This window comes from Notothenia coriiceps, unplaced genomic scaffold, assembly GCF_000735185.1.
Source record: "Notothenia coriiceps isolate Sejong01 unplaced genomic scaffold, NC01 NC01_scaffold00034933, whole genome shotgun sequence".
Taxonomy (NCBI): domain Eukaryota; kingdom Metazoa; phylum Chordata; class Actinopteri; order Perciformes; family Nototheniidae; genus Notothenia; species Notothenia coriiceps.
The window spans coordinates 101,885-122,785 of NW_011367634.1; the positions used below are offsets into that span (position 1 = coordinate 101,885).

Sequence of the window (20,901 nt, forward strand, 5' to 3'; positions counted from 1 at the left end):
CAGAGGGGGAGCAAACACAGAGATCCAGCGACAGAGAAAGAGCGGATGGTGACAGAAAAACACCAATGTGACAGAACCCTTGGTGCAAAATGAGATTTCATAAGTGATGATATTCACTACCCACTAATCCAAGAGGGAGATCAATAAGGTAATTGCGAAACACAAAAGCCATGGGAGGTGATCCAGTCATGGCGAAACATGGCTGTGGCTGCTACGCACAACAGAGAGCCTGGAGTAAAGAGATAACAAACACGTGGCTTGTGTGTCAGATTCAACCAGCGGTAAAACTATAAAGCAACGATACTGTTACACAGCGGGATAAATGCAATGGTTATCAAGCCATTTCTTTCCTGAATGAGACAACAAGCAAGGTTTGAAAGAGAAGGATGTATACCTAAGTACTGTCAGTTGTGACACACCTTCAAATGTACACAGGTATATAAAAGAAAGAGATCAGTAAGATGTTATGGGAGGTGAGGTTTAAGTGGTGTATATCCTATATAGCGTTAGTTTTATTGTGATGTGGAACTGAAGTTGAAGCTACTGCCTTTCCTTTTGTCTTTCTTCAGTTTATTTAGCAACCTCGACCCTTAAGGCAACAGTCGTGGCTGATCTGAGTTCAGATTGAGAATCTCCTGTCAGCTTTAGATTTAAGGTTACTGACAGAGCAAGAGGATAAAGAACTGCTCTCCGTTTGGTCTTCGGAAGCCCCAGCTGAAGTGATTGCTGATCCTCCAGTGAGATGGCGTCATTTCAGCACCACGGAGAGCTCCGCAGTGCTCGGCCGTGGCTGACGCTCGGCTAAGTCTCCCACTCTTGGGCAGCAAAAAGCATCTGTTTGGTTTGCCTTTCAGACACGGCAATAATGTAGCTCTTAGTAGACTCCCAAACATTTCAGCATGACTAAAGCACCAGTCAAGGGCCAAGGCACGGTTGTTTGATGCTCAATGCGAAGCAAGAGGAACATCTATCTAAAAATAGGCAGACCATATTAACACGACTTGTAATGTTCCTTGCGTCTTCGCTATTTGTTTACAAAACTGCACTAATGCAACAATTAAACAAGGTCAAATCACAGAGACAGAAAAGCAACATCCAGTAGTACTCCATATAGTCGACGGTGCATTCAGCCACAAGATGTGTGCAAGTTGCAAGACACTTTCTCAATACAAAACTAAAAACCTCACTCCATTTCTATTTTCATTGCTCCAACCACCTACTCATAAAACAGCTCAATATAAGTCATACCACAATGCTAGCGGGTTGTGATGAGAAGTCATTCTTGGAAATGTGGGGAAACTAACCAAGGTAGAAGGAGATGAAGCTGCTGCTCGGAAACACGGATACAGCAGTGTGAAACAACAACACGCAGCACAAAGTTAACTCCAAGTGGAATCAAATAAACAATTGAAAACATAAATGAGTTGTATGGACACACGCCCACACACACAGTCAACTCAAAGCAGTCTCTCATATTTCGTATTACAAGTGCTTTACCTGTCATCGTTCTGAAAGGTCTGGTCCCCCAGCAGTAAGTCCCTGAAGCGATAGCGAGGTGGAAGAGGAGGCACCTCCGTGTCCACTTCCGCCATCTTGAGAGCCGAGATGTCCAGGATCACGCCGGAGTTGCTGCTGTTGTTCATCTGCACGCTCTCAGTGGAGGGCCTGCGAGGGAGAAGGAGAGCAGAATCTGCTAAACAACATGTTTTCTGCTATTCCACAGGTAATAAGACTGCTGAACACCTGAGCTCTGTTAAGTGCCTCGATAAACATTCATCTGTTGTAATTTAATTAGATATCTAAATAGTTATCACCGTAATAAACCATATTTAATTTAATCTTACGGTACAATAATTTGACATTCTGTTCTTGTATAAATCATAATCTATTTACATGTATATAGTCTTCTTGCACTATTTTTTAGTTGTATTTTATTATATATGTTGCATCGTTGGAGGAGCTCGGGTCATAAGATGTTCATTGCCATTTCTACACTGTAGCTTATGTGCACATGACATTTAAACCTTTGAACCTTGAAATCTAGAAAAAGAATGGAATATCTTAACATAATAAGAAACCTTCGGTTGTTTTGATAAGATAAATATAAGACAATGACTGGGAGGAAGGTTAAATGCTGGAAGTCTAAGGGCAGTTACAGGGTTGTATAATGACAACGCACTGTTGGAAATCACAACAATCAATGTCCGGGGGCTTTATGTGCTACTGAAAGCCTCTGCTTCATTCATCTTGGACAACAACCATCAGTGCAAAGGGAAAAAAAGGGCCCATTTATGTGTTCCATGAATACAGATTTTAAGTGAACATGGCATGCATTACTACACTTGAGTGAAGATTCTAGCCGAACTCGTAAGCTGTTTTCGGTCAACAAAGTTTAAACCTAAAATGTTTTGACAGATGGTTTAAGAAAAAACGTGGACCTGAAACAAGTGTCCACTCAGAGAGTGTCGTGTTTTATTTAACAAAATAAAATGGACATATACAAGCGCGTGCATAATTAAAAAAGAAGAACTGACTGTTTGCCACCATCACAGTAGACCACAGATTATGGCAGTGACAAATATGAAAAGACAAACTGCCTACTTCATGATGACAGCATGCGTTTGTGTGTGTAATGCATAAAAGCTGGCTGCCTAGTGGTTTTGTGTATGTGTTCCTACAGTGTCACATACAGGGGGATTCGGTAGATTACCTATCATCAGGAGAACTTGATGGTCTCCGTGGAGGGCTTGATGTCCGGCGTGGAGGGCTTGATGTCCGGCGTGGAGGGCTTGATGTCCGGCGAGGAGGGCTTGATGTCCGGCGAGGAGGGCTTGATGTCCGGCGTGGCGGGTTCATGGCTGCCTCTTTTGATTGACGGACAAGAGAAGGGGAAAAAGGGGAACAGTGAGAGAGTTTAAACACACATATTAAAGATTCAGCACTTCCGCACTTAGCAAGGATGTGATACGATTACATTCACTGCCTGTGTCGCAGCTTAACTCCCCCCAGACTTCAGCAAGGTCTCTCGAATGTGCTGCTCTTTAAAACGGAGGAAGATTACAGTAACGCTCTTTAACGGTACAGTTAAACATTGTTAATGTGTTCCCTGTCTGACTCATGCCAGAAGAGTGATGTTGTTTCTACGTGTATATTGTGAGTGGATTCATCTCGAAAAGAAAATTATTCTTTCCGTTCAGTGTGATTGATTATTTGTCTTTTCCTCAGAAGGATTACAGAAAAACCCAGTCCAGATTTTCTTTATAACTTTGTGGAAGGGTTAAGCAAGAGCCAAGGACCAACCATTAAATCCTGAAGCAGAATTTTATTACAGAATGGAAAGACGCATTCTTTTTCACAAAAACGGCCATGGCAGCAGTCTGCACTGTATATTATAGTATAGGTATTATGTGTGCAACCATGGTGAGGAAGGATTGCCTTATCAAGGTGCTGTTAAACCAATGTTCTGCCCACAAAACAACACAAGGAGAGAAAAATAAATAAAAATAGAACACATTTCTAAAACACCTTCAATATATGTACACGAATGCATTTGCAGTCGGGCTGAAAATGAGGGGCTCATTAATGTGTATATGTTTCTACTTGAGTGATTCAATATTAGACTTATTTCTAAGATGCTTCAAAATGTCCAATCAAATGATTTGTGTTCCACAGGGAACAATAAGTGGGTAAGGCAGAGCTGTGTGTGTGTGTGTGTGTGTGTGTGTGTGTGTGTGTGTGTGTGTGTGTGTGTGTGTGTGTGTGTGTGTGTGTGTGTGTGTGTGTGTGGTCATCATAGCACAGTGTGGGCAGAGTTGAGTGGGCTAATAGCTTCCAGACACATGCTCCGCCCTTATTAAGCAGTGAAAGCACAAACCCTCAGAAGCGGAGACAGAGGAAAGAGAGGGGATAGATGATAAATTAGGGTCCTGGTGGGAAAAGGAAAAGATAAGAGAGGAAAACAGGAAATAAAAGAGGTCATCCCAGAAGTATAATGAAACCATTGTCCTCAATGTTTACTTGAATTGAGGGGAAAAGGTTTAGATAAGCCAGGTGACAAGATTGATTTCAAAAGAGTTGATGTCTGGAAGTCCAACAAAATGAGTCTTATCCTCTTAAAAACCTCTGAGGGATGACTTAATGGATGAGGCAAAGTGACCACAACAACAGGGAGGAGAATTGCTCCCGGAAAGAGGCTTTCTCCCATAATGGAGAGAAAACTGCAATTGTATAAGAAAGAAAGCAGAGGAAGCATGGGGGGGGGACATGCAGGGTAGTATACAATGTGTCTCTAAATTAACAAGGTCCAGTGTGATCAAATCTGACATATAAAAAGGTCTGTGAAAATCTGCAGTCTGCTTCATAAATATGTATTGCAGTAGGCCCATGGTGGATGCCCTACTTACTGTATCGCAGCTTAAAGCAGGGACCATCATACACATCTATACATTATGATTTCAAGGTTAAGGTTTTCATCTGAAAAATGTACCAAAAAGTATGATTATACAAAAATAAATACATTATTTTGGACAGGGGTTCCTCTTTGTATCATAGTCACCATATGCAAGATAAGTTTGTTGTGACAACATTAAGCTCACACAACAACCTCCATGTGTAAAACAGGCATACTTTAGCAACTTCACTTGAACACAGCTGATAAACCAAAAACATCTGCATTTAGGTCAAGCATTAGCATTAGGGTGTCAATCAACAGCAAAGCTAGCTATCTTCCGTCTGAGCACCACTGTAACACTAAGGAGTGGGCTATGACATAATATAAGCTATAAAACTAATGAAGCTTAAGGGTTTATTTAAACTTACACACTATTAAGTCAGAGAGGATTTACATAATACTACAGATACCATTCCCCGTCCCATGTTATTGCATATAAACTCAATAATACAAATACATCAAAGCTAAGTAAACTTGTAAGTCACTGTGAGTAAAGTCAGGCTTCCTGAAGGAACATAGGCTAAGTCACATGGGTGAACTTCTTGCTAACTTGGTTTACCTGGCTGTTTTTTCGTATCTGTCCGAGGTCCCATCATCGTAAACATGTGTTAGGTTTAGATAACCTCCCTGCACTGCTCGTGCAGCATTGCCTGTGTGATAGAGGATGTTTCCCATCCAGGCGCCCCTGTGAGAGCTCTGGCATCGTTGAAAATGGTAATTAAAAAGGGGAGGGAAGTCGACTCCAGCAGTCAGAGGGCAGACAAGAGTCCACGGGAGTAGGCTTAAGCTTTCAGTCAAATAAAAGCGATCCACTGTAGGTCCTCTTGGCGACAAAAACACCGATAGTTGACAAGCTAGCTTTCTATCGGCACTAAGCTGACTGTGCTGCCGGTTTATTTAGGTTTAAGAGGAAAAAAAACTAGTCCCGGTCCTCGTTGCTCATTGGACGACACGCCTTCGAAACAGTAGTAATTAATCGCACACCTGACAGTTCATTTAAATATCAATGCGCGCTCGCAAATCCGTCACCACTGAGAGAGACTTCGTTGTCGCTTAGCAACAACTTTATTTCCTAGTGTTGACGAACTACATTGCTTGGCGGAAGGAGGACAAACTGTTTTTTTGTGCTATTCTGCCGATTAGCCTATAGACCTGCGTTTCCACGTGACTTTTTTCATCTTTATTAGCTCGAATATAACCTTTTTCAGCCGCTGTTACGTCTCTTAAAATCACAGTAAGTAGGCTACCTCATCTGTGGCTTTCTCCTTCGCTGTGTTGCTGTCATATAACATTGGCTAGTGTATTGAAAATAAGGTCACGCTTTACTCCCTGCTGGTCTCCATGCCCTCCTGTCAGCATCAGCATCCTTTCCTCTCCAGGACAGAGCTGCACTAAGGGGGCTTAGTCCCTCACTAGTGCCTCCCCATCTACACGAGTGGGCTACTTGTGGTATATTCTTTGGAAACTGATGTTTGATGCTGACAGAAAACTTCTCATAAAAAGGCTTTCAGTGAAATGATAAACCTAAGAATAGAAACTGTAATTGTGCATCGTCATGTTTTGCCAATCCCATTTGCTAAATAAAGTCACATTGTCTTTGTTGTGGAGATGCAAGATTGTGGCTTTTTTTGATTGCATTATAAGCATTGTAATAGTTTGAAATGCCAGTTTGGATCTTGTGTGTGTGTGTGTGTGTGTGTGTGTGTGTGTGTGTGTGTGTGTGTGTGTGTGTGTGTGTGTGTGTGTGTGTGTGTGTGTGTGTGTGTGTGTTTTCATCAGTCAGAGTCATCTGGTGGTAAGATGTTGAAAGTGCAACTGTACTGCATGTACTTATGAATGCTATATAACAGTTACATATCATTCAATAGACGCAAGTAAATCTTTATTATACAGGCATTAACTTGCCTGTGTAGACTTTTGCAAAAACATTACAATGGAATTATACCACTACAGCCCCCAAAATAACAAGTTATTTATTGATTATTCTTGATATATTCAACATCAATAATAGAGGATATACGCAGTGCATGCAAAGCCCAGGTAACTTATAGTAATCAACAATCACTTTTAGGCAACATCTGTTATGTTTCATTTGTTAAAAACATACCTGCAAGAGCTCTGTCCTCTGCTATTTGTCTCACAATCGTCCCCCTCATATTGAAAAAAATATTCATTCTGTGTTCGCCAAGTGACTATAGGGAGACACCGCTGGGTTGTGTGTCTCTCCGGAAAAGCCGCGTCGCTCTGTGTGCGTTCCTTGTGCTCAGCCTCTCCACATTTCAGCCCATTATTCTCCAGGGGAAAGAGCTCTGAGCGTCATCATTTCAAAGCCCACACAGCCACTTATGCTTTCCCATGCCAACAGACAGATCTCACTAATTCGTTTATCTCACTCAGGATCTTCATTCCCACAGATTTCTTTTCCACAACTTGATCCAGCCCATTTTCTTACCAGTTCTGTTGCTGCAGTGCCTTTTGGCAAATGTTTACACACGCTAAATGATGAAATATGATATATGTTTACAGTCAATGCTGAAGCGCTATTTGAAAATATTATAGCAGCACAGATATTCCCAGATGCTAAGTGTACATACAACATATAGAAATATGATGAACATCTACATTTCAAACACAGAATTTTTTTTGTAGTAATTCCAAAAGGCTCATAACACATAAATCACATCATTACTCTGTATCATTATGCTGCTTTACAAGCCCATATTTCTAAAATATTCAGTAGCTTTCTCCACTTCCAAGAGCCAACTGAGTTTTTCACCTTCAAAATATCCCTCACAAAACATCAAGGCTGAAATTGACTAAAATACTCAATGCTCAAAAGATTGTGTATCCTGTCACTTGAATCCTGCTTTAACCCCAAAAAAGAATCCAATCACCTCCATCTTTCTGGCTCATACATGTTACTTTCTTACATGCAAATCAATATATTTTCAAGTGGTATCTTATTTTGTGAAACACCAGTGATTATTTTTAAACTCTGACACTTTGAACATTGCACTCTGACATTTTTTAAATTGCAAGGCTGATGAATTTGCTGATATATTAAACATCCAGTGCTGGTCTGGCTATTATTATGGTGCAATCTATTTCTAAATCCAATTCTCTGACAAATACTGTACATATAACACCTGAAACTTATTTGCTGCTCATTCATCCTTCTAAAATAGGGTATGTTTTTAAGCTCGACACATAAAAAGACCCATAACTTTAATGAAAATGTCCTAGCCTATAATGTCCTCTAATTTATTACGTGTAGTCATTTTGTACCGGCAGCTGCAGCTTTGGTTAATGCAGCGATGTCTCATTTTAGAGTGAACTCTTCAATTATGCGGCCATTATGCAGCCTTACTTAAACCATATCACAATGTGTCTGTGGAGCCAGGCGTACATCCATTAGGCTATTTCTCTTTAACACCTCTGTCCTGTTCATATAATATGAGCATTGTCGAGTCTCAGCACAGCACAGCCACTCTGCCTCCTGGATGCTTGCTCTTCATGCTTCCAAAGTGTCTAAAAACAGATGGAGAGGAGAACAGTGAGACACTGAAGCACTCAGATTCAGTAAGCAGCCTGAAGGCATATATTAGATATAGGAGCCTTACATGAGCTCGGTGCATGAATCACAAAGTGACTTATTTGTCTGGCTGTAACTGCAGACTCTCTGGATATCAAGTATTTTTGTCCAACGCTTGAAATGTCCTAATAATGGTTTCATAATCACAAGAAAATATGTATAGTATTAATTAATGTTACATTTCAATTTCAATGAATAGCAGCAATCAGTTTGGATGATTGGACTATTCTCTATTCTCTTCTTCATTATTAAAGGTCCCATGACATGCTTATCTGGTTATTACCCATCCCCTTGTGCAGTGGCGTAACAAGGTTGTGATTGGCCACGGTGCAAATATTGTTTTGGGCCCCCCCCCCCATCGCCCCAAACATAAGCGCACACTGATGCGCTCACACACGCACGGACATACACAACCACTCAGAAGCGCCACATGTAGGCTATCAACAACAGCCTGCCCTGGCCTCAAACCACCACAGCCTGACAACGGCACAGCGAACTAAGAAGAGGATTACACCTGTTTCCTTGATGTTTGTCTCTGGGGAATGTGCCGGTAGGCCTACATGGACCGGTTGCTATAATATAGCTTTTGATCTTGGTGTCGGGGATCTCAATAGCTCCATATAGCCCCCTATTGGTTGGGGCCCTTGGGGGAACTGTTGGACCACCGCCGGGCACAGCCAAATCCAGCCTCTGCTCCTTGCTGGCTGGAGAAGAAGGTCGCACAGCCACGGCCACGGATACAGCTTCACTTGTGGAACTAGATGGCAGTGGTGGTCGTTAGCTAGCTCACCAGACTCTGGGCCCTGGTGCGTTGCACCGGCTGCACCATTGATAGTTAAGCCACTGCCCTTTTTGTGTTATGTAGCTTTTTTTGGTAACAAACACAAAGTCACTTACCCTCAAAGTACACCCTGGAGCGAGTAAAACATCCAGCACAGAAAATACCTGTCTATGCTGCCCCAGAAAGCCTCGTTGGAGATTTTTCTTTTTCCATTTTTTACTTCCTGGGTATAGTAAAGTAAGTATAGTGACGTAACGGCTCCTCACACACACATACTCACTCAGCCTTATCTTTTCTCAACTGCGGCTCCGCGGAATTCCGCACACACACTGAGTTCCGCGGTGTCTCGCAGACCCCATGCAGCAACCAGGAAACGACACCAGTAATCCAGCTCACACTGTCCGCTCCTCGAGACTCGAAGGGCGGAGCAGCGAGCCCCGCAACGTCCCGCCAACACGGCACCCAGACCCCACGCAGCATTCTCATCTGTTTGTCATTACTGGTGTCATTTTCTGGTTGCTAACGCCATTGTAACACATAAACACTGATGTTCCGCTGTAACGGTGGTGGACTCATCAGAGTGGGCGAGGGGGGGGGGAGTGAATACACATACTATACAGAGATGCTGTATGAAAAACCAATGTGAGTTTGGAACATTGAACAATGTAAATCTGTTCTATTCAACAATGGAATTATGATCAGTAGAAATGGCCATGTCATGGGACCTTTAACACTTGTAGTTATTGTCTTGCATGACTTTGACCAAAGTCAATCAACTTTTTCTGCACGCTATGAATTGATCCTATCAACTGAATATTATCCTATTATACACCGCTCTATTTTTTTTTTTAAATACCAGGGAAACTCATTTAATAATTTTTTCAACGTTTTCTTAAAAGAAACACTACCCCCTTTTGCTATAGCATATACACCACACCATAAAACCTAACCTTTACTTGTTATACAAGGTTGTCGTTGTTTGCATGTTTATGACCCATTGTGTAAATGCTTTCATGTCAATTACCATTGTATTGATTACTGTATAGCCAGTATGTCATGGCTGCTATGCAAAAAAGAATAATACAAAACAAAAGCCCAAAAATGTTATCCTAATGCAAAAAATATTGACTGTTAGTCCTGGTACATAAGATACATTGTATTCTTCTGTATTTAGGACGTGATTATCCCTGTGAAGCACAACAACAACAACAACAAATGGGAAAACATTGGAATAATAACTAATGGCTTGGCTCGATTTAAAAAAGGCCCAGCAGTTAGCAGTAAACAATCTATGGGTTGTCCCAACATAGATGTTCTTCTTACCTCCATGTGTTGGTTACGTGACAGTACACTTCAATTGTTTTCAGATTGGTGACACCATCAGAGCCTCCAACAGCCGTCAAGGCTCCATTGAACACTACAAGGGACATCTGAGGCACGAAACATAACAGTTAGTGTGAGATGACAAAAATACATACAAAAACGATCAACACATCTTTCAGCCTTGACAGCAACATAGCTCTATGGATATTAATTTCCACATGTTGGTCAAGACCAACATATTTTAACAACCATTAAATTAATTGCAATGAAATGTTTGTGATCCATTGACTTTTAAACACGTTTTTGATTCAACTATTCTGCAAAAATCTAGATCAATTGGAAAAAAAATTGTGCATTCATGTTGCCCAGAGAATGAGTTTTGTGATGCCTTTTCCTTTATCGTTACAATGACATCAACATTTGCATTTTATCTGGAATGTCTTGATAATTAAAGGATCGATTGCCATGACATAAGCTACAGACATTTGTGTCTCTCTAAGGATGAATTGTAATAATTGTGAGCCATTCTTTTTTCAAATGGGGCAATCAACGGCTCAAAATTGCTAATCGATCTGTATTTGTTTTATGAGTTTGCGACACTAATTGTATTACTATCGGTTTCATCTTTGTTTGTATTTAATGGCAAAAACATGCTAAACTAAAATGGTGAACATTGTAATAAACATGATGCCTGCCAATCGATCCATGGCATGCCAGAAAAGATTACAATTTAGTTCCCCCAACATTTATTTTGTTCTTGTGTAGAAAATCAAAAGAAAAACATTTACACTGTGGGATCCAAATTACAATTGTAATGGAGCCAGGGATTGGCAAAAGAGAGGGACAAATATATTGAAACAATAATGATCTAATTAGATAATGTTTAACTTCACATTTATAAAAATCTTCTCACACATTGGCCAGCTTCTGATCCCAAATTAAAACATGTTGGCAGCAGAGGTCGCGTTAACCGAATATATTCCGTCTATGACGGATTTTTTTTAACAATGACGGAAAAAATTGAAAGCAGTTATTTTGACGGATTAGAACAAACTCACAACAGCGCCAAAGTTTCCCCGTAGCAGGGCTCCGGTGTCATGCCGTGTTATGGATGCCCACCAAAAAGGAAATTATATTGTTTCCAGACCTAAGTTTGCCGTACAAATCATGAAATGTCTGGGAGTTTATGCTTTACGCTGTAAAACATGTCCCCCCCGTTGACAGTTCATGAACGTGCTTTCCCCCCCCCAAAATAATGGATTTTGACAGAAATGTTACGATCCTGCCTCAGTTGGCAGTGCACAAGGCCAAAAAATTCAGTGCAGCCGTCACCAGCTTCAGGCACTGGTCCCTGGTTGTAGATAGCTATGCTTGGAGACTCTTTAATTAAGTCTTTCTTAAGCATGGGATTGGTTATCAAGACATGCTGACACTTGCTTTGCAAGGGAATTATTGTTAGTAAAAGCATGGCTGCCTGATGGTCCTTGAAATCCCTGAAGGTTGTGAATTGAAATTGGAAAACTCAAAATAAACAAACATGGCATACTAAAGGTCTGGAAGACTAGAAGTGGATCTTTTGATATTTAGTTTTCTATGTTCTTCTATAAAAGCTGCTAGTTATTATGATACAAATGATCAGTATTTTTACAGTTATTAATCCATATCCCTGATTATGCCCTGAGTCCTTTTCTCTGAGGTCTGTAAGGTCCTTGAACAATCCTTGCAGGTGCAATTGCCGGTGCAATCCTCTAAAAGTCAGATATTCAGAATTTGTGGATTATCGTTGGCAACATACTGACTTTGAAGATGGTCAATTGGAAACCCTGAGGATTACCACCAGTGGATGCATGTACTTCAAGCAGGTGCATCTCACTGCATGCTTCAAAGAGACAGGCTGGTCTGTTGTGCTGGCTCTCTGAATACTTATCTCATGCGCTTCATAATAAATCGTGACCCCGATATATTTATTATTTGTCTCATGGAACCTTCTGGGCCCTGTATAATGAGAACCGTAACTTCTACTGAAGATTCAGAGGTAATCTCCAAAGGAAAATTGTGTCCATTACTCAGTCTTGTCAGTCACATTACCTCCCTCCATTCTGTCTGTTCTTATCATCTGGATGTAAAAATAAACTGGACCCTAAATCACAGGGGAGGCCTTACACCTGATCCGTTCTCTTAGTGATCCATTACTCACATTGTCCCTCTTGCTCCTCATGCGTTTGACAGGAGTCCACCTCATGTTGTCCAGGTCAAACCTCTCCACTCCGCAGAGCTCCAGGTTGAGCTCGTCTCTGCCTCCGGACACGTAGATGTGTCCCAGGTACACGGTGCAGCCCGCGTTCTCCCTGGGACTCAGCATGTGGGCGCATATCGACCAGGTACCGTCTACAGGGTTGTATCGCTCCACTGGGGGACATTTAGAAGATAGCAGGAGTCATAAGGGGCCATATCACATAATACACGTCTACACTGCATGAGTAACACTAACTTTTCCAGACTAACTTTGAGTTGTTTGTATTTATATAGAAAAATGTCTAGGGTATATTGATCCAATTCTAGGTGTACATAAGGCACTCAAAATGTGTCTGTTGAAAAAAACTAGCTATCGATCATTTTAGTATCTCTTTTTATATAAATGTCTTTTTTAAATTACTTGGAAATAAGACTATTTTCCAACCAATTTTGCAAGCAAAGACCGTGAGTTTGATGTGATCCAAAAATGGTTGTGGGAATTTCACATACGTGCACTTCTCACAGACTGAAATAGTTGGTGACAAGTGGCAGCAAACATAACCCTGTTTATCTTTGGCGAGGGCAGGGGCTTGGGAATGTTGTTGTGTGTGTGTGTGTGTGTGTGCGTGCGTGCGTGCGTGCGTGTGTGTGTGGTGTGTGTGTGTGTGTGTGTGTGTGTGTGTGTGTGTGTGTGTGTGTGTGTGTGTGTGTGTGTGTGTGTGTGTGTGTGTGTGTGTGTGTGTGTGTGTGTGTGTGTGTGTGTGTGTGTGTGTGTGTGTGTGTGTGCGCGTGTGCGCTGTCAAATACAGCTGAGATGTTTTGTTTCCATCAGTACTGGGAACAAGTCAATTCACAAAATGCCTCCAAGCTAAAATAAAACTGTTGGCTGTTGGTAGGTAGCATTCCCACATAAATAAATTCATGATATGGCTTGAAGCTGCTTTCGTTTATTATTTTATTCAAAGTTTTTGTATAATTTGTCATATTAACACAAACCCTCAACAAGCTCTGGCAGTCAATTAAAACAAGTGTTTGGAATGCATTTTTAATTGAGTTTTCCAATGGAAAGCACTTCAAACATTAATCAATGTGTGGAGGGAACCATTTTCGAATCAATTTATCCTCTTATTAATTTACCAAAACAAAAACGCCCAACATTAGTTAGTGACAGTTTCTATGTTGTTATGATTTGCTGGACTGCTCTGTTTGAATTGATTTTAGATTGAATTACTTTGGGTGTTGGGCTGACAGTTTGTGAGAGCTGAGGTTTGACGTTTGGGTTCCTGAAGTATTGTAACCCTTATTTTAAAGAAGTTTTAAGGTTTGAAATTAAGTGTTTTATAACATGCACAATAAGGATAAGGAAGATATACTGTTATAAGGGTTATTAGGTCACCCACATGCAGATATCCCCTTCAGTGTATATGTCTTGTGTTTTGGTGTTTTACAGTATAGATAGAAGGTCCAGGTAGTGTTTTACGACATCTATGTGTTTTATACTTTTTATGCTCTCCTGTAGATCTTTAAAGGTTGTATGTTACTCTCTAGTGGGACTTACTCACTAGAAGTATGCCATGCTTTCAAGCATTACATTTTAGGAGCATAAATACACAAACAGTGTTTTTGAGCAATTGTTTCCTCAGCCATCACTCTCTAGACAACTGATTTTAAGTTTGGTCTTTTATTTGTAACCACATATCTCACCTGAGTTGAGAGCCATCACCCCATCATTGCCCCCCATCACGTACAGCTGACCCTGCAGCACAGCAGCCACCCCCCCGCTACGTCTGCCCAGCATCGCTGCCTGCTTGCTCCATGTGTTCATTCTCGGGTCATACCTGGAACAATGAAAGAAAAATCTTTTTAACAACACCAATTTATCAAAGCAGTCTGACTTTCAGAATCATGCTATTGCATAACTCAAATTAAACCATGTCTTTGTTCCTTTCTCTGAGTCAGCCACTTCAGATTGCTTTTACAGTAATGTGAGATGTCAGACAATTAAAATCATTATAACTTCAATCAAGATATATATAAGAGACAGCCTGTCTTACTGTACTTAGAAAATGTAAATGTGATTTAAAAAAAAATTCCTTAGAAAAACCAAGAGAAGCCTTTTAAATTCTGTTGTTTTGATTGGAAAAATAATGACAAGTAGTCCCACTGTTCAGGAAATGTTTTGAACTCAGTCTTTGTTATCAGTAAGGCAAGACACTAGAGGCAAAAGCATGATATATTTTAGGCAAAAACATTCACAATTCTAATTAAGGTGTTTGTTTCATTGCTAACTGTGTTTATTTGTGTCTTTAGATTCCTCCAAAATTCACCAAAAGTTAGTAAAGTTCGAATTAGTTAATGGCTTAGAAAACTTAGAAAATATTTGAACATCTGTAAGTTATGAACTTGGGTAAGATTGATGTCATGATGACATAGTTAAAAGGATTTTTGATTTTCTTTTTAAGTATCACATTTTATTAAATCTTACATTACATTGATTGAAAGGCTGCCTACTGTACAATGATGTAATTCTCATACTCTGAGCCAGACATCTCATTTAATCTAATATTCACTGAACTTGCCAGTTTCATTTTAATCTACATTTGATTGTAAAAGGTTTTTTGTACAAAGGGCTTTGTCATTCTATTGTTAATAGCCAGATTTTTGTAACATTACATTTATTAAAAAATGTGTACTACTGGGTGTTGCCAGCATTTTCTGATTCATGGAGTTACACAAAGATGTACACAAAAATTAACGAAATGGGACAATATTTGTTCAGTTTCTTTTTCTGGAAATATAAGCAAAGAAGCACATATTTAGAATAAGCCTCATTTGCATTTAAAACAAATTGTATCAGCTGGGGAAGGTTTATGGTTATGTAAGTTACATCTTTACCATATGTACCTGTAGTGTCTCCCCTTAAGACGATTCACAGGTTATATCAAGAAAAGAGATAGATATTTTGTAGCACTCAGTACCTCTCCACAGTATTAATAGCAGCGATGCCATCGTGTCCTCCAATGGCGTACAGGTATCCGTCCATCTCCACCAGGCACAATCCGCTGCGGGGGCTGCTCAAGGGTGCTACATCTGTGCTCCACCTGTCTGTGTCGGGGTTATACCTGCCATGAGGGGGGTCAAGGAGTGCAGATGTCAAAGTGTGAAATCAGGTTTTGCCAATAACAACTTGAGTGGAGCAAACACAGGCACATGCTTTCATATACATGTGTGTATATCTTGTTTTTGGTGTCTGCAATTGTGTGCTTTTGGAAGACATCGGCACTGAGAGAAATACAAATGTTTTGGGCATCTGTGTAAACATCTGCCAGTGTTTCTTCTCCACTGTACGGGCTATTACAAATGTTTTCCCTCCATTTAAGGCCGTTATATAAAACCCACATCCCACAAAAAAACACTTCAGATTTCAATTGGCATTTCTATTTTTCTTGACGTCTGCAATTCCGTCCAAATATCAGTGCTGTAACCGGCTGTCACCAACCCTCAGCCATTAACAGCTGATCAGTCTGGGACAGGTCGTTGTCAGCTGGGCTGCAGCCAGAGGGGGGGGATCATTACGGGGTCAGCTGGCTGCAGCTCAGATAAGGAGTTGCTGTCTGTGGGAAGTGGGCACAGAGCCAGCTCCTATGAGACATCTGATAGAGAGGAGGAGGAGAGGAAGCGGGATAAATGAGCTACTGCAGTGCGTGTGTGTGTGTGTGTGTGTGTGTGTGTGTGTGTGTGTGTGTGTGTGTGTGTGATTATTTTAGACTTTCTAAGCCTATGAGGAATAGATACCCTGGCAACATGAAGATGAGGGAAATCCCAGAGTGAGGGCTTAAGTTCGCCTCTGACAAAAAAAGATGGCTTGTGGTCTGAGGGTCTTCATTGAATTTCTGCCTTAATGCTGACCTCTGCTGTTCAGTGATGTACACAACAACAACACATACATAAAGAGCTATCTCTGTCATAATGCTGAACCTAAGATTTAGTTCCATATGTACTGTATGTGATGATTGAATTGAAAAAAACATGTTTATAAGTATATTTGTGATATTGAAAATAACAGCTTTTATTTTGGTTTTGTTCGATGTTCATTATTTTTGGATGCCATTCCAGCCTTGCCTGATTTAAAAAACGTTTATGTCATGGAGTAAGTGTTTAGGTGTTTTCTTATTTCTAATTGATGCTGTTTTTCTGATAAGAAATTCACAGCCTCTTATTAAATCAGCACTTTGATATAATGGGTATGAAATCCAATGTGAGGAAGGAAACAAACACAATGGGTTTAAATGCTGAAATGAGGTTCTCAGAGCAAGAAAGGTAAACATGACATAGGAGAGAATATGAAGTTGGACATTTGGAGATACAAAATAAATGAATGCACAACCTGTCACTCAAAGACTTCCAGAGCCTGTACTGTGTCTCACCTCTCCACACTGCTGTAACAGCGGATGTGGTCCTCCCCCCCCACTGTGTAGATCATGCCGTCCAGCGTGCCCACGGCCACTTTGCCACGATTGTTGACCATGCGTGCTGCAGCCCGCCACTCATTGTACTCAGGACAGAACTGCTCTACCAAACAAGATGGGTCCTCCTGGGTCCATCCCCCCACTGCCAACACAACATTTATATTGTATATTTAATGTATATTTAAATACAATTTCTATGTCAAAACATACCTTCTTCTCTATATTAATTGGAACAGAAGGAAATGTGTCTTTCACAGTACTTCCTGTTTTTTCAATGATATTTCACTTATTTAGCAGTTCTCTACATGCTGTTAAAGCAGTAAACAAATGAAAGTGGACCTGATAGTATTGAGCTTTTTTGTCTGGTTTCCATGGTGATTCTTGGCAGAAAGAGGTGCGATCCAGGAAATTGAAAAATCATTTACAAGACTGCAAATGCACAGATGGGTGACAAATTAAATTAAAAAAAACATTTACCCTCAGTATCCAGCAGCTCCAGAGCTTTTTGGCAGGGACTTATCAACCCTCTTGAACTCTGAAAATCGTTCAAAAATGTATTTCCTTTTTTTGTGTTCTGATGTTGGAGGTAGACAGAGTCCTGTTTAACAACATCTCTAATTCTAACTGCTTATTGAAAAGGCCACAGGATTGGAGTCACAGCATGTTTTATTCTCAGTTCCCCCTTTAAGGCATGTTTTATGTTCCTCCACTCCTTCACTGAGGTGTGTTCTTTATTTTCTCCCCTGTCAGAATATTTTTAAGAGGACATTATATGCCAATTTTCAGGTTTCATAAGTTTATTTTTTTGCATGCACAAAAACGTTGCTATAAGTTATGTAAGTACGCTCTAAGTTGATTCGGCCCTTCTCCTTCAATATGATCATCACTTTATTTAAATACTATAGAGGCTAAATGTGTTCACACAGTTTATAATCTATCTTTGCAGCTCTCTGTGTCTGGTTTCATCCTGCCTGACTCTCCTTGAGGGGATGAACTGTTGTTCTAAAGACTCTGCTAGAGGTGAAACACATAATAATGGAGAGCATTGATAGTTGTCTAGAGAATTATATGTTGGCTAAATAATAACACAAATGCCTCCACTGCATCTGCCTCTCGGAGCAATTACAGTCAAAGGTGACCACAGTAGTCCCTTGATGGCACTGAGGCCATGCAGAAAGTATAAGACTCAGCAGGAAACGGTCATTAAATTGGTCTCAGAAGACCACAATGTTTTGAAACATTTAATGAGCATTACAAACTTCTTAAAAAAGGCTCATGTTTACTTAAAAGTAGATCAAAACTGTTCACGCAAAACATTTCATTCAGCCGGCTCAGTTTGAGAGCCACAATCATTGCTAAGATTTGCAACTATATCATTTAATTTCAAAGCATTTTGTGAAGGTATATTCTAAGAATGTATTAGGACTTCCACAGAGTTGGGACGCTTCTAAGGGCTATTTTAAATGAAAAATGTTCAAAATGGATGCAGCAGAGGCCAAAATATAGTTCAATCTTGCTGTTTAGATGTTTCCATTTTGTTTATTTGGGACAAGAAACTTGAGAGAGTTAAGTTAAATAGGACCCAACACTGTTCAATGTCTGAGGCAAACATACAGTAATGCTACATTTACTTTTGTTAACTGAAAGAATACTGCCAATAGGTCAAAGAGATAGCAGCCGCACTGGACAACATTGTGGTATGATCTGTCAATCACGAGCTAGCCATGCCCTTAAACATGCTGCTTCAACATATTCCACTTTTAATGGGACCATAATTTACTTCTTGATCATCAGTCTGTTTTGAAAGCTTGAAACAAGCAATTGAGAATCAGGGTCATTTTCTTATAGACTTCTACAAATCTGACTTATCTTTTGCCTTTGAGTCAGGTGACCTCCAGAGAGAATGCAGGATCAAGGCACTTATTGCTTTGGCTTCACTTTTCATACGCGGTTGCCGCTTGTTTCCTTTCATCCTACTTTCCCCACAATGCAACCAGATAACATATTTCAGAATACTTATTTCCAAAGAATGGGCTCTTATCTTTTCTGTCTTCCATCCAGAGCGCAGAACTACAACAATATAAGCTGCAGTTTAAAGCAAGAAGTCAGTAGGCCTACGCTTTAAAACTCTACTTTTAAGATGTACAACTCAATGCAGCAACTGACCCACAAACATCATGTCTTTTCTCTTGCTGAGCTGTCTGCGATGGGACAGGGGGGTGCGGCGACTGCGAGGGGACCCTCCTTTTCTGTCTTTGATCATCATATGACCAGTCTCTGGCTCCAGGGTCCCCCTGAAACACACAGATATAAAATATAAATGAATAATAAAGTAGAAATGAACATGTTCAGTGATTTTGAGGTCACAACTTACTCTAAATGGAAGTATTACGCTTATGTTATTCCAATATTTACCAATATACCAATTTTAAATTAGTATTTTTGTTTAAATTGTCATCTTCATTCGAAATGGCAAGTTCTTTGTTGTCATATGCACAGCAATTATATTAAAGCAGTCATCAAATCATGTAGTCATGTAAATATTAGTTCTCAGGCTCCCGAAAACAATTATCATTAAATATATGTGCTATAAAAAATAACCGGATGTAATACGTAAGATTATAGCAATAACATTTACAAATATAAAATAATAAAATAAAATATATTTGTGGAAAACAATGAGGAGATGTAACAACTATATAATTTAAAATTGATGGTATACATTTTCACTTTATATATACACATATAAAACCACGGTTTGTATAGCTAATTTAGAAACTATGCTTTAATTAATCGTGTGATGTATAATCACAATATCAAGTGCTAATACCTTGCTGCTATTACAAAACATCCCTTTAAAAAGTTTAAAGTCAATTTAGCATTTCTTAAAGAACCATCCAAGAGTCTCTGAATCAATTTAAATATTCTTACCCTTGTTCATTGCACACACCCATGATTTATCCCCTCAGCACTTTGCTCAGGCTCTGCAGTAAAGATTTGCCTCAACGGAGCTTTTTGGTGTCAGTCAGGTCTCCTGCTTTATCTCTCCACACACCGCTCTGTTCCCTACAGTCTTTCCTTAAACTACTGCCTGTCACAGCAACCCCCTTGGAACGGCATTGTACTTGACCGCAACCCCTCCTTGGCTACAACCCCCACCCGCATGCAACTTCTCCAATGATTAATCGCACCCCCATCCCTTCAGCCTGAAACCAAAGACCTCCTGTCACACCCTGGTTCAGCTTCCTTTTGACAACTGTCATGCTGGAAAATTCCAGACATTTAATTTATTTTAGGTTCAGATGTGAGTCCATTAATATCCATTGTGCTTCTTTGCTGTGCTTGCCTCTCTTATGTAATATGTTAACCTACATATTTCATTTTTTCCTTTTATCTGCACTCTTCCTTTACAGTAAATGTCCTCACTGTGGGGCGAATAGGATTTCTGTTATCTGATAAGCTTCTCTTCTTAATTGATGTGATTGATACCACAAACAGGAAAACATGCATGTGTGAGCTGTGGTGAAGATTCCATGGATGAAGATACTCGCTTTTGCTTGTTATAGAGATGTTTCCCTCTAGTGTACTGTGACTGCACCATTAGTGGGGACAGAAGCATTAGTCTTCACCATTTTACATTCTCACCACAGGGCTCCAGATATGTGTAACTGTCTGAAAAGGAACCTGTCAGCTCCCTCCTGCAAATCTCTCACCCATTGCATAGCTCTTCTGCGTGATTACCTACAGCATGCTGCAGGACGCATGTATTTATAACTGTGTCCAGCTAAAACACCTGAGAAGGTATAGTGATTCATCTCATGAAGGTCGAGGAAGATAGGTTGAATGCAAATTTTATGTAGTCGCTGCTGTTTTGTTGTCATTGCATGGCTATAGGGCTAACTGACTCACTAGCATTATGCAGATAAATCATATAGATATACACACACACACACACACACACACACACACACACACACACACACACACACACACACACACACACACACACACACACACACACACACCAAGTGAAGCAGCTGCTACACCTGTT

General features: G+C 40.2%; 1 protein-coding gene across 2 annotated transcripts; it reads right to left on the reverse strand.

Annotated features, from left to right (window-relative positions):
- Positions 1–1,502: 1,502 nt before the first annotated feature.
- LOC104962504 (kelch-like protein 20) lies at positions 1,503–19,874 on the reverse strand. Of its 2 annotated transcripts, XR_800213.1 has the most exons (10): positions 19,782–19,874; positions 19,017–19,144; positions 16,809–16,992; positions 15,360–15,503; positions 14,086–14,219; positions 12,344–12,555; positions 10,147–10,253; positions 6,558–7,978; positions 2,711–2,864; positions 1,503–1,665 (listed from the first exon to the last, which is right to left on the reverse strand). XR_800213.1 is itself a non-coding variant. In XM_010790937.1 (8 exons), exons 1-8 carry the CDS (start codon positions 19,802–19,804, stop codon positions 7,921–7,923), a joined length of 990 nt encoding a protein of 329 aa, XP_010789239.1. In that variant the 5' UTR covers positions 19,805–19,874; the 3' UTR covers positions 6,412–7,920. The 2 variants fall into 2 exon arrangements, 1 of the variants encoding a protein (XP_010789239.1); XM_010790937.1 differs by lacking the exons at positions 1,503–1,665; positions 2,711–2,864 and having other exon boundaries at positions 6,412–7,978.
- Between the last annotated feature and the right edge of the window lie 1,027 nt (positions 19,875–20,901).

What these genes read in the sequence shown, in the direction of transcription:
- LOC104962504 (XM_010790937.1), bottom strand. Translation starts at nt 19,804, where the DNA reads ATGGGTGTGTGCAATGAACAAGG. An exon ending in GCTATTAATACTGTGGAGAG is followed by an intron (nt 14,220 to 15,359) that starts GTACTGAGTGCT and finishes TCATTGTTCCAG; the next exon opens with GTATGACCCGAGAATGAACA. An exon ending in TGAGGAGCAAGAGGGACAAT is followed by an intron (nt 10,254 to 12,343) that starts GTGAGTAATGGA and finishes TTCGTGCCTCAG; the next exon opens with ATGTCCCTTGTAGTGTTCAA.